This window comes from Chelonia mydas, chromosome 1, assembly GCF_015237465.2.
Source record: "Chelonia mydas isolate rCheMyd1 chromosome 1, rCheMyd1.pri.v2, whole genome shotgun sequence".
Taxonomy (NCBI): Eukaryota; Metazoa; Chordata; order Testudines; family Cheloniidae; genus Chelonia; species Chelonia mydas.
In genome coordinates this window covers 210814410-210837474 of record NC_057849.1, presented here as the reverse complement: position 1 = coordinate 210837474, position 23065 = coordinate 210814410, and the positions used below count along the sequence as shown (strand labels likewise).

Sequence of the window (23065 nt, the reverse complement as noted above, 5' to 3'; positions counted from 1 at the left end):
GGTTGCTGGACTTAAGATCTTGAGGGGAAAAGGACACTGCCCAACTTCCTTGGGGGTGGGTCTTTTGCGTATGTTTTTTGTTTATGAACCCTAGTTGCAGTGTTTTCCCAAATTAATGCTGAGTTAATTCCCTCCTTTCATTAAAATGTTTTTGCTACACTCAGACTCTGTGCTGGCAAGAGGGGAAGTATTGCCTCTTAGAGGTGCCCAGGGGGTGGTGTGTAATTGACCCAGGTAACTGGGTCGGGGCTCGAGCTGGTTTTGTGTTGTATTGTTGAAAAGGAACGCCTAGATACGGAACCCAGCCCTTGTTGCTGCTGGCTCCACCTGGCAGAAGGGTTACATCTAAACTATGCTCCTTGTGTTGGCAGAGTGAATCCACACTACCAGCTCTTGCAGAGACACAGAGCAGTGCACTGTGGGTAGCTATCCCACTGTGCAACTGGCTGCAGGGTGCTTTGGGAAGGGTTTGCAATGCCTCATGGGGCAGGTACAGCATCACATGATGCAGGTTTCTCAATCCCATTGTTCCATGGGCATCCTACTAGACTTCCAATCACTTTTCAACTGAAGTGTGTCAGGGGAATAGGGGAGAGTGTTTGACAGGAGACAGAGACAGAGTCTGTGTGTGGAAGTTTGTGAGAGATTGTGTGAGGGGGATTGTATATGTGAGAGAGACAGAGTGTGTGTTGGGGAAGTGTGTGTGTTGGGGGAGAGTGTGTCAGCATACTGTCTCTTTAAGTTCAGGCAGCAGCTTGAGCAACCAATTCTGAGGTAGAGGGAGAGGGACACCCTGCCACACATCAGTCCCCGGGCTCTGCAAAGCACAGCTGTCTTTCCCCCTTCCTCCCCGCAACAGCAGGGCACTGTGCCTGTCTTCTCTGCTGCCGCTGTGTTTCTAGTGCCAGGGAGAGCAGGATTCCACATTAATGGTTCCTTCTGAGTTCTCCCACAGCCTCCTCAACTGCCAGGAGCAGCATCCTCAGCAGCGCTATGAACTTTCCACGCTGAGGAATGTCAAAGCTTCCCAGAGCTTTAAAAAGGGAGGGGTGCATGCCCGCGTAGCGAGATTCAGGGCAGCAGACTTCAAAACTGTGAGAAGAGTGGTCAGGGCCGGCATATGGGATACTGGGATAGGCCAGTTATGGTGACATAACGAAGGGAAGCATCTACACTGACGCTTTGTAGCTTTAACTTTGCTGCAAAAAGCCTATAGGGCTCTGGCCTTTGTTCGGGGAAGGACAGCAAAGGGTCTAGGAGCCCAGGCCCTAAGGTAGGGCAGAGCACCCAACAGTCTTAGGGGCTCTGCCTTTTGGTTGGGGCAGATCAGAAAAGGGTCTAGGAACCCAGGCCCTCAAGCAGGGTGGGACACCAAATAGTCAAAGGGGCTCTGACAGATGGCAGATAAATGCAGGCCTCCTAGCCTAAGGTGGGGAGGCTGCCACCCCAGGGGTGGGGTTGGTAGAAGCGGGGTAGGGAGACCTGGATCCACCCTACTCCACCGGGTCCCAGTCCAGGGCCCTTACAGTGGAGGATCAATCCGCCACTGGGTCAGCAGGGATCCAGACACAACATGCTGACCTGGCTTCAGGCAGCAACACAGCCAGACTACAGTCAGTTGTCCCTGGGCTTCTTCCTCCCCTCCCCTTGGGCTGTCCCTGGATCCTGTCCTTCATCTCACCGGGATATATGGCCAGTGGTAGTCCCAGCAGCTCCTCAGTCTCTGGAGTGACTGGCAGCTCTGGAAACTCAGGCAAGTCTTCAGGGTGGCAGAGGTCCTCTTTGGCATCCTGCTCCGGCAGCGCAGTGGGGGAGAAGCGTCTGTCTCCCTCAGCAGCTCCAACACAAGTGAGCTGCGGGGCCCACCTCCTTTTTACACAGTGTCATTAACTCTAACATACCTTTTCACAACTCTTCCACTTTTAGCAGTAGCCCAAAAATGAGTATCTTCTTCTGTACCTGGAACTTGAGACGTCGCTTCAGAATTAGTGACAGAATGAATTTCCTTTCAGCTCTGTGTTCTCTTCTTTTGCCTTGGAATTAGGGGTTCACTTCTGAGGTGTCAGCTAGGACCAGAGGGAACATGTCTCAGAAGCCTGGCAGTTTGAATCGAGATACAATCATACTTTTAGAAATATGCGTTTTTGTAATATCAGCCCTGTTCTTCACAGATTCTGTGAGCAGGGCTTGCCTCTTGCTCACAATTTAACTTTGCTTTATATCAGCAAAGCTTTGACCACTAATTTAGCCCTGGCCTCAGGCCTCATACCAGGCTTCTGATACAAGGGCTTGTGTTTCAGACCTTCTTCCTACTACAGTACTGAATCCTTTTTATAGGCCTCAGGAGCACTGTAAGGTCCAAAATGAATTTTAAAGACTCCGTAACAAACACAGTGAATTAAAATGGTGGATTCCTGGAGTCAGGTCATTACACAACTTCCACAACTGCCAGACGCCTTCCCAGCATGAAGTTTAACAAAAACTTTTCAGTGGTTCATGGCATGGAGAATATTTATCTTTTGTAAGTACAGAGTGACGCTCTCTAACCACAGGTTTATTAAGTTTTCTTAAATTTGGTCTTCTCAAAGTCTGATCTCTTCATTATCATTTCTGATGCCCATTCTGTCTCCTTCCTGTGGGGAGCTGCGGGGTTGCTGCCTGCAGGCAAGGGCAGCGCACAGAGTTGCCTGGCCAAACCCTGAGCCTAGGAGTCAGACATGTTGGTTGCTTCCGGGAGCCGCTCGAGGTAAGCACCGCCTGGCCGGAGCCCGCACCCCTCACCGCCTTCTGCACCACAAACCCCTCATCCCCAGCCTCACCCCAGAGCCCGCATCCTCAACCAGAGCCTCAGCCCCTCCCGCACCCCAACCCCCTACCCCAGCCCAGTGACAGTGAGTGAGGATGGGGGACAGCAAGAGACAGAGGGAGAGGGGATGGAGTGAGTGGTGGTATGGCCTCAGAGAAGGAGCGGGGCAGGGGCGTTGCCTCGGGGAAAAGGCAGGGCAGGGGGTGGGGAAAGGGTGTTCAGGTTTGTGTGATTAGAAAGTTGGCAACCCTATATGTCTGTGTGTGGGCTGCTGCCAGTCAGACACACCTTGGCTCTCACCAGCATTGGGTATATTGCCGGGTGACTCCAACATACATTTCTGGGGGAAGATCCTAGACTGAAGGTATATCCGGTACTGCCCAGCCCTCTCCTGAACAATACAAACTGATATAAAGTCAATTTTATTAATAGAAATGATACGCACGAATCTTGTTTCCAAAACAAACTTCCATTCACATAATAAAACAAGTTAATTAACTACAAAGAGATAGATTTTAAGTGAATACAAGTAATGAGGCAGAACAGTCAGAAATGGTTACAAGACAAATAAAGACAAAACACAACTACTGCCTAACTTAACAAACTATGTTAAATTCAAAGCCAAGTTTTTCTCATCAAAGGCTCTAACAGTCTTACTGGCCAAACTTCTTAGGCCAGGACCCTTTCTTCTGTTTAAATGGCTGCTTCCTTTGTTCCTTCTGGTGCAGTGAATCAGTGGGCAGAGAGAGTAAGACAGGAGGAGGGGGGGCATGGAGTGCTTGTCCCTCATTTTTATAGTATCAGTCCCCCTCTTGGAAAACATTTCCAGTCTCTACGTAAAAGAATAAATGGACACAAATCAGACGTCAAGAATTATATCATTCAAAAACCAGTTGGAGAACTTTAATCTCTTTGGTCACTCGATTACAGACCTAAAAGTGGCAATTCTTCAACAAAAAACTTCAAAAACAGACTCCAACGAGAGACTGCTGAATTGGAATTAATTTGCAAACTGGATACAATTAACTTAGGCTTGAATAAAGACTGGGAGTGAATGGGTCATTACACAAAGTAAAACTATTTCCCCATGTTTATCCACCCCCCGCCCCCCACTGTTCCTCAGACGTTCTTGTCAACTGCTGGAAATGGCCCACCTTGATTATCACTACAAAAGGTTTTTCCCCCCCAGCTCTCCTGCTGGTAATAGCTCACCTTACCTGATCACTCTCGTTACAGTGTGTATGGTAACACCCATTGTTTCATGTTCTCTGTGTATATAAATCTCCCCACTGTATTTTCCATTGAATGCATCCGATGAAGTGAGCTGTAGCTCCCGAAAGCTTATGCTCTAATAAATTTGTCAGTCTCTAAGGTGCCACAAGTCCTCCTTTTCTATTTCCAGCTGAGATTCAGGAAACAGAAAGTCTCCAGGAAAGGATCTTTCCTGCTATTTTTCCTCACCTGTTTGAGGTTTCTTTGTCCACCCTTCCTGCTTGATGACTCTGTTTACTGCTTAAATGCAAATTAAGCAAAGCACATATTCCTTTGTTTGAAACAGATGTTTGCCAACCTCAGTTTGGAACATGTATTAAGATCACCATGCAGTGGAATCTTATAACTTCACTTGCAATGTTGACACACCCATTTTACCAGGAAATATTGGCCAACAAATTATGAATTTTCAGATGATACCATACAAGACATACTTTGTACAGAGATTATTACAACAGTGTGTAGGGTGCGGACACGGGTACATTCTGTCACACCCTCCTACATCTGAGCTCATAAAATAAGCTCCTCTGCCTCTGAGGCAATGCTATAAGAGAGCTCACACTTTCCCACATCAATCTGGGGACTCTTTTACTTAAGAGTTTCTTTATTTTATTCCTTTCTGCGAACTTTAGCACGGTGTCCCACTATGTGTTTTTACTGTCTGTATATTTAGCACTCCTTTTCCCACATTTATCTTGTGAATGCATAGACTGGCCACGATACTAACAAATGCCATTATCGTGTACAGTGCATTTTGTGCATATGCTGAAGATTTATTTTATTAAAACAACTGTTAACTATGAGCCTGCACTGTGTAAATGCTCTGATCTGCAGACACAAGAGAAAGAATTCTAGATTCTGCAGGCGCTGACTGAGACAGTCCTGCCATTGCCACTACTATTTTCTATGTTTAAACTCAACTGTTGCTAGAATTTTCCCTGTAATGTTTTGCGAGCACACTTCCCAGGGAGTTAATCTCTAATTACATCTGATTCAAATGTGTCAAAAATGACAAGACTTCGCTAATTCCCTCAATATATTTACATAGGGGTGGATGGATTTGACAGCCATTTGCATTCTCTGTCTGAATTTGCACAGTTCATATACTATGTTTTATATGGAATAGCATAACCATCTAAAGGCACCTCCTTCCAAGCAGTAGGTCCAAATTCAACAGTTACTCCCAGGCTTGACTTGGTTGGAATTCAGCCTGGTTCTGACTTCTCCTGCCTTAGCAGGCTACTCCCAATCCTCCTACCCAGGTAACTCCCCTGATATCAGGGTCTTCCCTGCAGGATTCTTTCCTCAGTCTCTGCCATAGCTTCTTGAGTTTCCCCCCACTATCTCCAGCTTCCTGCTGCACTTTACTGGGGAATCATCTGTCTTCCATCAGGCCCCATTAAGGCTGTTAAGGCAGCATGGGTGGCTCCCTCACTAATCAGGATTGGCTGGCCCCAGGCCTCCAGCCCTTAAAGGGCAAGCCACCCTGTTTCAAGGAATCTCTTAATCCAGTTCCTGCTGTTATTTTGTTAATATAATGGTTAAATGAAAGGCCTGAAGCCTTAGACTTGCCGCTTGTTTGAGAATACAACTGTGCGGTCAAGAGAAAAGGATTTGTGAAGGTATTTGGGTAAATTGGGGATTGCCATCTTTCTACCACTCTTGCCTTCCAACCTGACTGCAACTGATCTGTGTGCAGAGTCTAAGTCATAGATGGATTCCTTCTTGTTTTGGGAGATTGCCAATAGAGTACATTAAGCAGATCATAAGGTGAATGAGGCTTGGGGCCTGCAAGGCCAAACTTCTGCTTGAGTTGGGGAGGGGGGATAGAGGGAGCTGACACTTTCCCAACTTTGGGGAAAAGGGCTGGAAACTCCCTGCCTAAGTAGTGAGAGAGACTGAACTGGGGTTTAGGCCCAGAGGGCTAGTATGTAAGGACCCTAGGAGGCAAATGTTTTAATTACCTTTGGACTGAGTGAGTTATTAAAGGGATCTGAAGAGGGGAACAGAGGCAAGGTACAGCAGACTGACCTCTGGCCATGAGGGGGCACTCAGGAGGCAGCCAATCCTTATTACAGTCCCTAAATTCTTTGGTTTTGTGTCTGTCCAAACCACTCCCCCTCCTCTTACCATCTCTTGCATTTCCTATTAGCCACATACAGCGTGCCATAGCCGTCTCCTGCCTGGATCACATCTGCTGGATAAGGGGATTCCCATCCTCACTGTGGGCAGCCGGGCTTCCATCCCACTGGGAACAGTCTTGTGTCTACATGCAAAGGCATTTTGGCTGAGATCAGCTGGTAGCTTCTGTCCTGCAGAGGAAAATAGGAGATAGTGGCCATTTTTTCATAAAAGCAAAAGCCATGAGAGGGCCCCAGATTTTCCTGGGAACATAGCAGCTTTAAAAAAAAAAAAGCACATAGGTTTGCGAGACTCATGATGATGTTGTGTGATTGGGCTACTTTGAGACTGTCCAGTCATTGCTCTCAGTGCAGATCCTCTGCTGCTGGGCACTGACTCTGCTGGTAATAGCAATGGGGGTGGAGCTCAGTGCTCTTTCTAATTCTGTTCTGTCTCTCATAGGTGCTGATGAGCTGAGGCTGGTGAATGGAAGCAGCCCCTGTGCCGGGAGAGTGGAGGTTAAACACCAGGATCAGTGGGGGACGGTGTGTGATGATAACTGGGACATGGCAGCTGCTGGGGTCGTCTGTAAGCAGTTGGGATGTGGAGTTGCTCTCAGTGCCCATCATAATGCTCATTTTGGAGAAGGATCTGGACAGATATGGCTGGATAACACTGACTGTCGTGGTACCGAGTCTGCTGTCTGGGAATGTGAACACAACAGTTGGGGTGAGCATAACTGCAGGCATGTAGAGGATGCTGGAGTGACCTGTTCAGGTAAGGAATTGGCCAATTCAGTCCTAAAAGCAAATCCTTTGAGAGAAAAAGGCTTGAACCCAGAGGCGTCATGGGCCTGTGACCCTAATGAGAAATGAATAAAAACTAGAGTAAGTTCTGTAATTATTATCCATCTTACTGGATAGTATAAAAACCTTGGGGGATTCCTATCAAATGAGAATTCCTATCTCTGAAGGGTTTTCATTATCCCAGTTTTCATAGTTTCAGTATCATGTCTTTCATTTTCCTTTTAATGGTGGCAGAGGGGTGTTTAGTCCAGCTGCAGGAGTCTGAACCATGGACCTGGGGGTCCTCACAAGGAGAAGACCCTGATCTGTCTGGCAACTTCTCTGCTCTGCAGGGCTGAACATCTTTGTGGTGCAGTTCACTTAGCCAGGTCCACTGCTGCCTGCTCTACAGGGCACTGTGACTGATTCCTAGAAACAGAGAGCAGGGACAGGATGAAAGGCAACCACATGATCTTGGGGTGAAGGGGCAGCTAATGGCCCTCTCCCTACCCCCACACATTTATAGCTGCAGGATCAGATTTCCCCCATTTCCCATTAAGCTCCATTGATGGGAACTGGAGGAAGAATATAAGAAAGTAGGACTTCCCTCTACCCCCTTAATAGTGTCCCCCTTCTCTCCCTTCCCCTTTTATTCTCCCTCGCATTGGAATCCCCATCTTTACCTTCTTCAACAGATGCCCACCTGGTACTATACTTCCCCTCCCTGCTCTCCTTCCTTGAGCATGTCAAAACCTGGAACTCCTGTTGCAAGGGAAATTACAAAAGTAGTAGTAGTAGTAATAATAATAAATAATAAATAATTCTGATTTGGAACAACAATATAGAATTTCAGAATTTCTGTGTAATGAGAATGCTGAAATTTAATTTCAATCTTATGGAAACATATTTGTTTGGACTTTATCTGCTCAACTATTCTGTATTATACATAAAATAAAAAGTTTAAGTTAAATGTTCTAAGGCTGAAATGAAATATTTTGATCTTATCAAATCTTTTTGATAACTTTTCATCTGAAGTTTGACAAAATTAGTCTATTTCTGCAGAACGTTTTGATTTTGTCAAAACCAGCTTTTTCAGATGGAAATCTGTTCCATCATAAAAATTTTGAGCAGCTCTACTCTTTCCCCTAGGTGTCCTCATTTGTGCCTCCCTATTCTGTTCTCCCTCTTCTCTTCTTCCTGTGTATGGGATATATATCTCTGTCTCTTCAAGTCCCTCCCTCTGACTGCTCTCCCTGCCCTGAAGGTCTTGTTTTCTCTTCCCCCACCCCACACTGTTCTTCATCTCTCTTCAGAGCACAGAGCAATAGAGATGAGAACTCCTTGTAGAAATTATATGGGACTACTCCCTGCCCCGAGGAGTGAGATTAATGGACACATCAGGAAGGAAGGAAGTATGAAAGAGGAGGGTACCAAGGGAGGGGGAGAGTGGAAGACCAATGAAAGAGTAGAAAGTAGGAGGAAAGTAGAAATGCAGGGAAAGAAGAATGGAGTCAAATCATTCTCCTTTATCTGGATAAGCTGTTTGTCCTACATTTCCATTTGATTGACTGAAGTTTAAGCCACTTGACTCATATTGGGTGTACACAGGTAAAACAGTCCATTTGCAGGCTCCATAGGAGGCCTGGATCCTGGAGAGCTCAGCATTCCTCTGTCAGTGTGAGCAAGTAATCAAGGAAGAGCTCAGCTGCCACTCGCACAGGCAGAGATGAAGTACTGAGCAATTGCCCTTTGCTGCCCTGCTGTTCCCCTCAGGGGTTCCCTCCTTGCTAGGGCTGGATTAACCTAATACAGGAGCCTAGGCTCACCTGCCTCTGAAGCAGTACCACTCTCTGTGTGCGGTGGTAGTAGAAAGAGTCAAGTATGCAAGAGCTTTCTGAAGAGACTGTGGGCCCCTGCCATTGCCACCAGCGCATCAGGCTGGCCAGAACCTCCCTCATTCCCTGCTCCCTATCTTCAGGTAGGCTGGGGTCTGGTCCAGGACGAAGGTGGTCTCAGGTCCCCACCAAGCCAGGACAGGACTCTGTGTGTGTGAACCACACACAGTCACTTGACACAGCCCTTTGCTCTGGGACATGGGAGGTGCCATACACCGGACCCTCTGCTCCAGTAAGTGGAAGAGTAATGGCAGGCTGGAGGCTCCCTCCATTCTAACCCCTGCCCCTCCCCAAAGAGCTTTCGGGTAGCAGCATCAGAGACAATGGGTTTGACCTGGTTGAAGAGCAAGAGTGACAGCGCTAACCCACAACCGCTGCAGGGGGATAGCATATGTGATCTCTGTGGAGAAGGGAGGTCCATTGGTCCCTTATGGTCCAACCACAGAGGACGCTTGAAAAGAGAGAGTTCTTTTAACATAGTTTGCTTGAATAAATTTCTGTCAATGGAGCAAGGATTCCTTCAGAGCCCTGCCCCATTCCAAATGCATCTATAAATTGAATTAGATGGAGTTTTAAAAATGATCAGTACAGTTCCATGTTGTTACATATGCAGATACAGTGATGATAAAATATTGGAGATCATTATTAAAAACATCTTTATCATTATTAAAATATTAGTGCACATGAGCAAAATACATTTCCATAGCCTTATAACTCAGCCAAATCAGAGTGGATCATCACCCTATATAGCAAGTATCTTCTCTCCAAATTTCAAGTTTTTGTCCTATTCCACTGAGATGCTAGAACTGTTCGACACGCTCAAAAGTGTACTTATTTCACTGCTGTCTTTCTCAAAAGTGGTTGAAATACTTAGCTCCATCTTTTTTAAAGATTCACATTTGACAGAGGACAGACCTGGAAAATTTCAGGCCAAAAGGCGGTAGTTTAACAACACTATAAGCAACAGAACAAGGGCTTTAGGATGCAAAATGCTTAGGCAACATTGGGTATAACTAGAGGCACAAGTTATACACACTGTTAAGAATGCCAATGGCTGCTACCCCAGCAGTGAACTCTACCCACCTATACAGCTGTACCTTCACAGAAAAACAGGAACTGCCAGAGCAGATAAAGGTCTCCTGCCTGTTTGAAAGTATCTTAGTGCTGGTACAAGAAAGTCAACTTAATTTTAGTCAAGTGCGAGGGAGATTATGGGATGTCAATGTAACTAACACTGATGGATTTACTGACTGTCTAGGACGATTTGAGCCCCAGCTGATTGGAGGGAATACTGCCTGCTCAGGACGTGTTGAAATAAGACACGGAGACACATGGACCACAGTCTGTGATTCACACTTGGACCTTCAAGCCGCCAGTGTTATCTGTAATGAATTAGACTGTGGAACAGTTGTATCCACCCCAGGAGGAGCACGCTTCAGTGAAGGATATGGGTCAATCTGGTCTGAGAAGATCCATTGCTTGGGGAATGAATCACACCTTGTGTACTGTCCCAGAACATTTCATCCTAATGAGACATGTTCACACTCAAGTGATGCCAGCATTGTATGCTCTGGTAAGGATTCAAAGTGATAACTTTAAAATATCTATAATGTGTCTTACAGCTGGGTTGCTCAGCATCTCTCTACACAGATCACCATATTCATCCCCATTTTTCCCCTGTGAACCCACAAGCCTTTGCACTACTGGTTACAGTGATACTTCAACAGGTTCCTGACTGCTAGGAGAGATGACTCCACTCTCTCTTCCTCTCCCAGTGCTCTAGTTGCCAGGAGAGGATCAAGAAGAGCATTATTGTCTCAATCCCTTGTCCTTGTGTTGAAGTGGAACAGTTCTGCTCTCCAGTAGCACTCTCACTCACACTCTCTCTCTTCCTGTCCCCTCACCCCTGTCACAATTTGCATGTTATTCATGGCTACTCTGCCATGTTTCTAAAGGGAGTGGTATCGTGTAAAGTTCAAAACAGAAAACCAAGAATTGGGAGACCTGATTTATTTCCCACTCCGACACTGACTCTTTGTCACTCAATCTTTGTTGCAGTTTACTCATATGTAAAATGGGGATAATAACACTTCCCCCTCTCTACCCCATTGTAAGTTTTAATCCATTAATGTTTATAAAGAGCTTTGAAATCCTTGGACATAAGGTGCCAGAGAAGCACAAACTATTATTATTTTTAAAACTTGCATGATAGAGTTGTTAGTTGCAGTCACCTTTATTTGCTATAGCTCAGTGGTTTGAGCATTGGCCTGCTAAACCCAGGCTTGTGAGTTCAATCCTTGAAGGGGCCATTTAGGGATCTGGGGCAAAAATTGGGGATTGGTCCTGCTTTGAGCAGGGGGTTGGACTCGATGAACTCCTGAGGTTCCTTCCAACCCTGATATTCTATGATTCTATGTAACTGTCTGTACTACCAATTGATACTGATGTAAATATTAGGAATAATTGTGTACAAAAAGTCTACCAAAAATTAAGATTTTTGCATCCAAAATTGCAGGAAATGCTAACAGTAGGGTTGCTCATGCAATCGCAACTCTGGCCCCTTATGCTTTATCATATAATCTTTAATTACATGATCACAGGCTATTATTTCCCATGCTATCTTTCCCATGCTATCTATTGTGCGTCTTGTTCCTTTCTCTCACACCTTTGTGCTTTATAAACTCACCTGGCTCCTATAACATTCCCATATTATTATTGTTATTTAACAGTTATGTTTAGGACCCTACCAAATTCACAGCCATGAAAAACATGTCACAGACCTTAAAATCTGGTCTCCCCCTGTGAAATCTGGTCTTTTGTGTGCTTTTAACCTATACTATACTATATTGACCCAAAAGGGAGTTGCAGCGGGGGTGGCAAGGTCATTTGAGGAGGGTCATGGTATAGCCACCCTTACTTCTGTGCTGCCTTCAGAGCTGGGCGGCCAGAGAGCAGTGGCTGTTTGCCAGGCGCCCAGCTCTAAAGTCAGCACCCCACCAGCAGTAGCACAGAAGTAAGGGTGGCATTACTATACCAAGCCAACCTTGCTTCTGCACTGCTGCCTTCAGAGCTGAGCGGCTGGAGAGTGGCGGCTGCTGACTGAGGGCGCAGCTCTGCAGGAAGCAGCGCAGAAGTAAGGGTGACAATACCACACCAGGCCATCCTTACTTCTGCGCTGCTGCTGGCAGCGGCTCTGCCTTCAGAGCTGGGTTCCCAGCCAGCAGCCACCGCTCTCCAGCTGCCCAGCTCTGAAGGCAGCACTGCCGCCAGCAGCAGCGCAGAAATAAGGGTAGCAGTACCGCTACAATAACCTTGCGACCCCCCACCCCACCCACACAACTCCTTTTTGGGTCAGGATCCCTACAGTTACAACACTGTGAAATTTCACATTTAAATAGCTGAAGTCATGACATTTATGATTTTTAAAATCCTGTGACTGTGACATTGACCAAAAAGGACCGTGAGTTTGGTAGGGTCCTAGTTATGTTGCAGTAATATCTAGAAGCCACAACCAGGTCGGGGCCCCATTGTGCTAGACACTACAAAGACATAGAGAAAATAACAATCCCTGGCACAAAGAGCTCACGCTCCAAGACAGAACAGGGGGATGAGACAAGCAAACTGGTCAAGGTAGGAGTGGGAGGAGATGGTAATAAAAATAGTGTGTGCACAATTTTTTACCATTATTCATAAGCTGTGGAGCCAGGGGGACCACCCAGGCCATGGTGTGACCCTGTGTGGCAGGTTGCAATGCCATTCACTCACATTAGGAGGGTGTGAGTATAGGGGCTCATGGGCCAGTCTGCTGGTAGGGGAGGGGCATTAGACAGTGGAAGAGAAGGGTCAGGTAGCGAAGCGGGCAAATCTGTGTTTCCTGCACACACACTTTAATGGCATTCTGCAGCCCGCGTTATAGGACAGTAATGACAACTCACCAGCTGCCTTACCATTGTCAGGTTGCATGTTGCTCTATGAATTATGGAAGAGGTGAGTTTTGAGGAGGGACTTGAAGGAGGATTAGATGATGGTTTTATGGCTTTTGACTGGGAGTTCTTCCTACGCAAGGGAGGAACATGTAGAGATGTTTAAGGGAGAAGCAAGCAATGAAGGCTGCCTTCACTGGCAGAGCAATGGTGGCAATTAACAGCTTGATAAGTAGAGTTAAGCAGATAATTGCTTTGTTCGGTTCAAAGACCAAAAATAAACACCTGAAAACTAAACAAAATCAAATTTAAAAAAAATGTTTTTGGTCAAATGAAACATTTTGTTCGTCCCCAAATAATTTTATTTCAGTTTTTGGTTTAGTTTCATTTTTCAATTTTTTCACCCTTTTGTGGGTTTTTAAAACAAATGTAGCTAAATTTCTAAGCAAAATGTCATTTTGAAATGAGAAGTCAATTTTTTTCATTTCAAAATGGATGAAATGAACCATTTGGACTTTTTCCTTTTCTTTCTTTCTTTCTTTCTTTCTTTCTTTCTTTCTTTCTTTTTGCTGAAACTATTGACCAAATGCAAATCAGCAAGTTCCTGTGCAGACAGGACTGTAAGACTTTGAGCAGTGAGTGAAAGATGGCAAAAAGGTTGCTGGGATTGCAGGTGGGGGAATCAATCAAAGTGGAGAAGGAGAGTTGCTTGGCTAAGAAAATGGCGGATTTGAAGGAGCAGAGCATGAATGTGTAGTGGAGGAAGTCAGACTGGATATAGGATTTCCACCAGAGACGCTCTGCTACAGGTGAGTAGGAGTGTTTGGGGTGAGGCTGGGCTGGGGGTTGGCAGGCTGGACCTTGCAGTGGGAGAGTGGGGCTAAAGAGTCAAAGGTGCAGGAAGCAGCCACCATGTCGCTGCGGGGAAGAAAAGAGAGGAGAGGCTAAGCAGGTCATTGACATTGATGGACTGGAAATCAAGGAAGGACCAGACAACGTGGCAAGAGGGAGGAGACTGATGGGCAATGCTAGAAGTGACCAGGTGATGGCCAGAGCGGGGGAACTCAGCAACAGCAATATGCAAAAGAGAGCTATGCTAGTTGAAGACCAGGTCGAGTGAACGTCACATTAGGGGAGTGGGAGAGCTGATCCAGGGCTGTAGGTCAGTGCAGAGGGGAGGGCGAGGAGACGGGTAGCTAAGAGGTTAGAAATTGAGCTTGTTTCAAATTTTTTAACATATCCTTCTTTCATTGGAAAATACTAATTTGTCAAAACTCAAACTGCGGGAAAGGTTGGTTTTGGCAAATTTTTTGAAAAAAGTTTCAAAATTGTTGAAATGTCCCATTTTGATATTTTTGAAATGGAAAATTCAAGTTTTTGTGTCAAATGACTTTTTGTTTTGAAAGTGAATTTATAGTGCCTTTTAAAATTTCAAATGTGTAAATCATAACTAAACATTTAGACATTACGAAAACTGATCCAAAAAATGTTTCAATTGACCTGATCCAAAAAAATTATGGATTTTCAGTTTGTGAAATTTTTTGAAATATCAGCGTTGCATTCCAGTTCAGTATGGGAAAATTTATCAAAATCTCAAACATTCGTGCACAACAGGAAAATTGTTTCCCTTCAAGCTCTAGTCAGATGGGCCATTAACATGGGTGATAAAGTCTCCAGGGATGAGTGTGGAAGATTGTGATAAGAGGAAGAGAGAGATCCAGGAGCTGAAATCACAGAGGAAGGCTGACAGGGAGGAGCTGGGTTGGCAGTAGCTGACAGTAACAGAGGGGGAGAGGAGAGAAGAATAGGTTGGAGTGCTTCTCAAAGGAGGAGAAAATGTGAGAGCAGAGAAGTTCAACACACTCAGCTTGTTCCTTTGGGGATGATTCAGGGCCAGGATTGTGAGAGGAGGAGAGGCCTCTGTAAGAGCAGCTGCAGCGACAATGTCAGATGAAGGGATGCAGGTCTCCGTGAGAGACAGGAGCTGGAGGGAGTGAGTGATGAAAAGGTTGTGGATGTCTGTGATCTTTTTAGTGATGCAGTGTGCATTCTAGGAACAGCAAGAGGAGGAGGGGGGCTGGACATGAGGTTAGGAATGGTGGCATGAGAGCGGGTGATGGGGATGAGTGTGGAAGTAGGAGACCGTGGGAATGAAGGGGGGTCCAGGTTTGGAGAATCTGTAACCAGAAACCAAGAGGAAGAGGCAGAGGAGGATGTGGGATCTAGCTGGGAAGGGGATAGAGATCAGAATGGAAGAGAAGCGGGTAGAGCTTGTGGGACCTGTGAGGGGTGAAGGTAATAGAATGGGGAAATGGAGCCAGAGGGGGGAGTTTAGGGTTGGGGGAGGAAGAGGGAAGATCTGTGATGCACAAAAAGGTGTGATAAGAGCCATGGGCAAGAGACAGATGAACATGGTTAGTAAACAAGTGAACAGTGAAATAATAAATGGAATCCAATTAAATCAGTAGTAGTGAATCAATAAGCAATGAGATGAGATGTGAGGTGAGTTAGTTAGCAGTGAGTTAGTTATTCCTAGAGATGGTCAGGAATTTTTCATCAGAATTTTTGTTTAACTGAAAATGCTGTTTCCTCAAAATCAAAACTTTCCCTGGGAAACTTTCAATTTTGCTAATTTTTTTTCAATTTTGTGTTGGGAAAATAGAAATGAAATGTTTCATTTGGGCTGGGTTCAACCCTGGTGGGAATATTTCAGATTGTAGAACTGACCCAAAATGTTTCATTTCCAGTCAGTTCAACATTAATCTTCATTTCCCTGTTGTGGCACATTGCCTCATGGGAGTTGTAGTTCAGGCTCTGGTTCTCTCCTAAGGGCTGGGCTCCCTGGCCAGACAACATCTCCCCTTATACAGCGCAGTCTTCCCTCTAACTGGTGGCACAATTGCCTCATGATAGCCACATGTCTGTAGGTGCATGGTGGGAGATTTAGTCTGGTCAGGGAATCTGGCCCATAAGGCAAAACAGAAGCATCAGAGAGAAATGAAGTTTAATGTTGAACTGACTCAAAACAAAACACTTGGGGTCAGTTTGACAAAGTGAAAGGAAACATTTCAATTTGGGAACGTGGAAATTGTTTATTTAGATTGAAGGTGAAGACGTAGTGAACAGTCAGGCGAGTGGGACAGTAGCAGCCAGTACACAGTCAGAGCTGTTGCCCTGAGACGCTCACGTGGCTGTTAAGCAAAAGCAGGAGCTGGATGATCTTCGCAGTCACAGAAGGCGTTGAAGGATTTAGCTGCAGGAGTCAGGGGAAGATGGCAGCAGCTCTGCAGGGCTTTGGAACAGCAAGAGAAGGGCTGAAGTGAGGAGGGTGAGTTCAGTTACTGGGCCAGGGTAGGTAGACCAGGCTGTGAGCTCAGTCAGGTGACACAGGAGAAGGGGCAGCCAATGGGAGAGAAGGCAAGGTAGATGGTGCAGATCTGGAGAAAAAACAAAAGTGAAGTGACACCAGCCAGAGAGTTAGATTGGGCAGTGAAGGTTCACTTTCAAATCCCGTGCAGCCAGGATGTGTTGCCTTGCCCTGGGAAGGAGGAGGAAGATGGTGGTCAGCCTCAAGTTCAGGCTTTTCGGAAGAATCATAGCTGGAGGGGTGCACACAGGGACCCAGTGGCTAACTGGACTTCTTGATCCACATTTATTTTTTTAACCCTTGTTGGTGTCCTGTATATTCTATTTACAGCCTCTCCCCCAAAATACACTGTGTTAAAAGAAATTAACTTAGGTTACAAGTTGAGCACTTGAAAATTAGGAAATGCCAGAGTTAATGTGGCCTGGGCAATCCCTATGTGTGTGTAGATTACAATACAGTTTTCAATTATGTGCTCACTTACTATTATTTCCATAGGACAACACTCTCTCCTCTGATCTCCCTTCTCCTTCTTCTCAGGGTACGGCGGGTACAGGCTGACAAACGGCAGCACAGCGTGTTCGGGGAGAGTGGAGCTTCTCCACGGAGGCGCCTGGGGAACCCTCTGTGACTCCCAATGGGATTTACAGGCTGCCCATGCCCTCTGCCAGCAGCTTGACTGTGGATTTGCCCTGTCGATGCCAGCAGGGCAGCTCTTTGGCACAGGAGACGGGCCTGTCTGGAACGGCACGTTTGGCTGTGAGAGGAATGAATCCCGCCTGAGGGACTGTCCTGTTACTGCGCTGGGCACAACTGAGTGTCCCCCTGGGAGCGAAGCCAGCGTGGTGTGTTCAGGTGAGCAGCTGCAGGGGGAAAGAAAAGAATTGGGGATTGGGGAACATCCTCAGCCAGATCTTCACAGTGTGGCAATCTGCCAAGCTCCATTGGGCTCAGTGAGGCTATGCCGATTTACACCAGGTGGGGACCTGGCCCATAATTTGGCCCCCTGTCCCTGCACCAGCCAAGTCTGCTGGAACTGATCCCTCTGTGAAATGCTTGTGGTGCCTTGAGTATGGAATGTATCAAAGAAACCAAATTCTGGTCCCTGGACCTCCCTTCGCACTAACTGATGTGGATCGAGTATCAGTTTGTGAATGTGCAGGTGCAGAATAGTCGCACAGCCCCCACAGGGTAACTGCTAGCATTGATCACGAGCAACAATCCCTTCCTGTTCCCCACTCCCCTCTCTGCTGTGGCCATTAACACTGATCACTGCGCCACCTCGACACTCACTTTCCCTTGTGCTCAGGGTGCGTGGGCGGCAGGTTAGTGAACGGCACCGAGTGCTCCGGGAGAGTGGAGATCCAACATGGAGACACATGGGGAAGCCTCTGTGCCTCACACTGGGATTTGCAAGATGCCAACGTCCTCTGCCATCAGCTGAACTGTGGATACGCCAAGTCGATCCTGGGAGGAGCCCATTTTGGGGAAGGGAGCGGAACCGTATGGAGCGACACTTTTCATTGTGAAGGGACTGAACCCTGTCTGTGGGATTGTTTTCGTATGGCCCTGGGCAACCCAGCCTGCTCCCCCAGAGACACGGCCAGGGTTACTTGTTCAGGTAAGTTTAATATAGACGTGTATATGTTAGTTACAGTGCAATGTACTGCCCAGATTAGGATCATCATGAGTAGTCCCATTGACTACAGTACTCAAGGTAAGTAGGGGTATCGGAGTGTTGCTCTCTTTAAGTTCCCCAGATCAGAGACAACTCCAGGTGCAGTGAGGGGTGGCGAGGTGGATCCTAGCACTACGCTAGAGTGAACCAAAGAGAATGGCTCTGTTCTATAAACCTGGGGTTTGTGATTCACAGATTCCCTCAGTCCCAGCAGGGCTGACTCAGCCCTTCATCAGGTTGAGGTTGGTGTTGCAGAAGCAACTTATATGCAGAGATCTCATCCAAACTGTGGGGCCATTACAATCCCACTTCACTCTGGGAAAGTAGGTGTTTGCCCTGGTGTTCCTAGCCAAAATGCCCCCCATTGCCCACTCCGGTTGTGTGCCGGTGGGCTGCAGCCCTCACCTACAGAGTTTGCTCAGTGGGTGTGTAGATTGATAAATCTTTAATTCCTCACAACACTTCATAGAAATAGGTTTCAGAGTAACAGCCGTGTTAGTCTGTATTCGCAAAAAGAAAAGGAGTACTTGTGGCACCTTAGAGACTAACCAATTTATTTGAGCATGAGCTTTCGTGAGCTACAGCTCACTTCATCGGATGCATACTGTGGAAACTGCAGAAGACACTATATGCATAGAGACCATGAAACAATACCTCCTCCCACCCCACTCTCCTGCTGGTAATAGCTTATCTAAAGTGATCATCAAGTTGGGCCATTTCCAGCACAAATCCAGGTTTTCTCACCCTCTGCCCCCCCACACACAAACTCACTCTCCTGCTGGTAATAGCCCATCCAAAGTGACCACTCTCTTCACAATGTGTATGATAATCAAGGTGGGCCATTTCCAGCACAAATACAGGTTTTCTCACCCCCCCCCTTTTTTTCTCAAAAAACACACACACACAAACTCACTCTCCTGCTGGTAATAGCTCATCCAAACTGTTTGGATGAGCTATTGCCAGCAGGAGAGTGAGTTTGTGTGTGTGGCGGGGGGGGTGGGGGGTGAGAAGGCCCACCTTGATTATCATGCACATTGTAGGGAGAGTGGTCACTTTGGATAGGCTATTACCAGCAGGAGAGTGAGTTTGTGTTTGTGGTTTTTGGAGGGGGATGAGGGGGTGAAAGAACCTGAATTTGTGCAGGAAATGGCCCACCTTGATTATCATACACATTGTGAAGAGATGTTTCAGAGTAACAGCCGTGTTAGTCTGTATTCGCAAAAAGAAAAGGAGTACTTGTGGTACCTTAGAGACTAACCAATTTATTTGAGCATGAGCTTTCGTGAGCTACAGCTCACTTCATCAGATGCAGTGAGCTGTAGCTCACGAAAGCTCATGCTCAAATAAATTGGTTAGTCTCTAAGGTGCCACAAGTCCTCCTTTTCTTATTGTGAAGAGAGTGGTCACTTTGGATGGGCTATTACCAGCAGGAGAGTGAGTTTGTGTGTGTGTGGGGGGGGGGGCGGAGGGTGAGAAAACCTGGATTTGTGCTGGAAATGGCCCAACTTGATGATCACTTTAGATAAGCTATTACCAGCAGGAGAGTGGGGTGGGAGGAGGTATTTTTTCATGGTCTCTGTGCATATAGTGTCTTCTGCAGTTTCCGCAGTATGCATCCGATGAAGTGAGCTGTAGCTCACGAAAGCTCATGCTCAAATAAATTGGTTAGTCTCTAAGGTGCCACAAGTACTCCTTTTCTTTTCATAGAAATAGTCATTTCTTTGCCAAAGATCCCAGTTTTCAGGAAAGTGTTCAGATGGCTCCAGAGCTTGGCTCCTGAACCAGCTGGGAATTTTCACAAAGATCCTGCTCTTCGTGAGAGCAGCTGGTGCTTTGATGAAGATCCTCCTCTACAATGCAACACAAATACTGCAGGGGTCCTTTTTCCTGCAGGCATCTCCAAACATTTTCCCTCATCCAACTTCAAAAACTTCCTCATGCCACATCGGAAAACAACAGTGGCTGATAGATGGCAAGTTATCTGAGGGCTACCCAGAGTGGCAAAGGCCAAGATTTTTAAAGGTATTTAGGCATTGCTGCACTGATTTAGGAGCCTAACTCTCATTTTCTAAAAGGATTTAGGCACTGACCAGCCTTAATCAATAGGATCCATAGGCTTCACATCCCTGAGCATTGTAGCAGTGTCAACCTAACCCCCAGTGTAGACAGCAATAGAAGAATTCTTCCATTGACCAAGCTAGCACCTCTCAGAGAGGTGGATTACCTACAGCAATAGTAAAACCCCTTCTGTCACTCCAAGAAGCATCTGCAGAGCGGTGATACAGCGTCAGAGGTGGAATGCTGTAGCTGTGTCACTGTAGCGCCTGTAGTACAGACATGGCCTTAGTAAAACAAACATTTAATGCACACCGACAATATTGTAAATAGTATTTGGAGTACTATGAATAACTTTAATAAAAAATCTATTAGACAGTAAATCTACTGGTTTTCCTTGTACAGCCTTCCCCCTTTTGTTTCTGTTACAAACATTCAAATATAAGGTTTCAACTTATCATGTTCTGTACTTCAGCCCCCACATCCAAACACATTCCCCACTGATCTTCTCTCAGAGATGATTTCTCAGGCTTCGCAGTGCAGTCATAACATGCTGTGTGTGTCACCTGGATTCTCCTGAGTTTGACAAATGGCAGCACCTCAGTTGTTTCAAACACTTCAGAACTTGGTCAGCAACCAATCAGTCTAGGGATCTCAGCAGCTAGCAGAGTTCCAGCCCTTGGGTTAAGAGCTCACTGGCTCTCGGTTGCTGGTGAAACAGAAATCTGTAGCCTGTGTTCAATGTGGTACAGGGATTGGAAACTGCTCTCACAGCAGACAGATCTCTCAGTCCTTCATCTATCAGCTGCTGAGTCCACAGGGCTGCATTTGATACCAAAAAATAAGGTTGACCAAGCTACATCTCTCAGGGGTGTGAAAAATCTTACATAGGTAAGCCGACCTAACCCTCGGTATAGAGAGCACTAGGTTGACAAAAGAATTCTTCCATAAACCTAGCTACTGTGTCTTGGGAAAGTGGATTAACTACAGCGATGGGAGAACCCCTGCTGTTGGCCTAGGTAGTGTCTACACTGAAGGACTACAGAGGTATAGTTGCAGCAGTGCAGCTGTGCCGCTGTAGCCTTTCAAGTGCGGACAAGCCCTTTAATTCCACTATTTATAACTCTTCTCCTACACTCTATTGGCTCAGCCCTCAGAGGGTGACTAGGGTGTGACCTGCCAGGTTGGTTGCCCACAATGTAACAGAGGCACAGAGTATCCAGCTACAACCCATGTCCCCTCCCCAATGCGTCTCTCCCTTCCTGTTGGAGAAAAAAAGTCAAATGCTGCAGTCAAAGCATGTGGGTCACATTGACCCAGAGATTCTGTGCTGTAAGTGAGGGGAGAGTACACTGGTTTCAGTTCTCACTAACCCCAGCTACTCAGCATAAAGGAGCCTTAGTGGGAGAATCAGACCATACGTAACTTAGTCTGCAGAAGAGTGAGGGGGGATTTGATAGCAGCCTTCAACTACCTGAAGGGGGGTTCCAAAGAGGATGGAGCTCGGCTGTTCTCAGTGGAGGCAGATGACAGAACAAGAAGCAATGGTCTCAAGTTGCAGTGGGGGAGGTCTAGGTTGGATATTAGGAAACACTTTCACTAGGAGCGTAACGAAGCACTGCAATGGGTTACCTTGGAAGGTGGTGGAGGTGTTTAAGGCCTGGCTTGACAAAGCCTTGGCTGGGATGATTTAGTTGATGTTGGTCCTGCTTTGAGCAGGGGTTTGCAGTAGGTGACCTCCTGAGGTCTCTTCCAACCCTAATATTCTATGATTCTATGTAACTTTACTAGAAAAGAGTAGTTGGCTCCCTGTCTTATGTGCAACTTTAAGCCAATCCTGAGCTATGAATCACTACTGACCTGTGTATATATATATATATTTATTTAGGAACTTTTAACTGGCTTACAAATCATGTTTTGGGAACACGTTGGCTCCTTTGAAATGCAAGGTGCCGTATACACTGTATAAAAAAAATCTCCAATGGCAGTAAACACCTGAAAGGGTTTTGGCTTCTTTCACAAGGAACTTCAACAACTTTATGTTCTCACAGTGAACAAACTTTTAAAATGAAATCTATATGTATACATATATGTTTAGAAAAAAATGGGACATTTTTTCCCTATTGCCCAGAGGTCACTCACCCCTCCAAGCATCATCTCCAGCCAAGCCAATAGCTAGAGTTCAGAGTTGCAGACCTGGCCTGCCGAGTGCAGAAAAGCCTTTATTGTGTTAGCTCCTGTCATAAATATAAAGGGAAGGGTAACCATCTTTCTGTATACAGTGCTATAAAATCCCTCCTGGCCAGAGGCAAAACCCTTTCGTATGGGTTTCAAAGGGTTAAGAAGCTAAGGTAACCCTGCTGGCACTGACCCAAAATGGCCAATGAGGGGACAAGATTTTTTCAAATCTGGAGGTGGGGGAACAAAGGGTTTGGGCTGTCTGTGTGATGCTTTTGCCGGGAACAGATCAGGAATGCAGCCTTCCAACTCCTGTAAAGTTAGTAAGTAATCTAGCTAGAAATGCATTCAGTTTCCTTTTGTTTAATGGCTGATAAAATAAGCTGTGCTGGATGGAATGTATATTCCTGTTTTTGTGTCTTTTTGTAACTTAAGGTTTTGCCTAGAGGGTTTTTCTGTGTTTTTAATCTGATTATCCTGTAAGGTATTTACCATTCTGATTTTACAGAGGTGATTCTTTTACCTTTTCTTTAATTAAAATTCTTCTTTTAAGAACCTGATTGATTTTTCATTGTTCTTAAGATCCAAGGGCTTGGGTCTGTGTTCACCTGTACAATTTGGTGAGGATTCTTATCAAGCCTTCCCCAGGAAAGGGGTGTAGGGCTTGGGAGGATATTTTGGGGGAAGATGTCTCCAAGTGGGCTCTTTCCCTGTTCTTTTTTTAACACGCTTGGTGGTGGCGGCATACGGTTCAAGGACAAGGCAAAGTTTGTACCTTGGGGACGTTTTAACCTAAGCTGGTAAGAATAGAGTTCAGAGTGGGGAAGGAACCTTGACAGCTCCTTTATGAGTTTGGAGCTGATGCGGTGATCACAGTTCACCAATGTACATTGAACAGTGAAAACAGGGCAGGGCTTTCTTTAAAGGAACCACGTGTCCTGGCAGTGCTGGATCTGGGAATTGTAGCAGTGACATAGGCCAATACCCA

General features: G+C 46.0%; 1 protein-coding gene across 5 annotated transcripts in view; it reads left to right on the top strand.

Annotated features, from left to right (window-relative positions):
* The window catches only part of LOC102935053 (antigen WC1.1), a 256921-nt gene that overhangs the window by 213168 nt on the left and 20688 nt on the right, over positions 1 to 23065 (top strand). For 4 of the 5 annotated variants that reach the window (XM_043551536.1, XM_043551494.1, XM_037912346.2 and 1 more), the window contains 4 exons: positions 6662 to 6976; positions 10138 to 10452; positions 16707 to 17021; positions 17476 to 17787. In XM_043551536.1, the coding sequence (XP_043407471.1) occupies positions 6662 to 6976; positions 10138 to 10452; positions 16707 to 17021; positions 17476 to 17787 (1257 nt within the window). The remainder of the gene's footprint in view (positions 1 to 6661; positions 6977 to 10137; positions 10453 to 16706; positions 17022 to 17475; positions 17788 to 23065) is intronic. The other variant, XM_037912353.2, reaches the window with a different exon arrangement.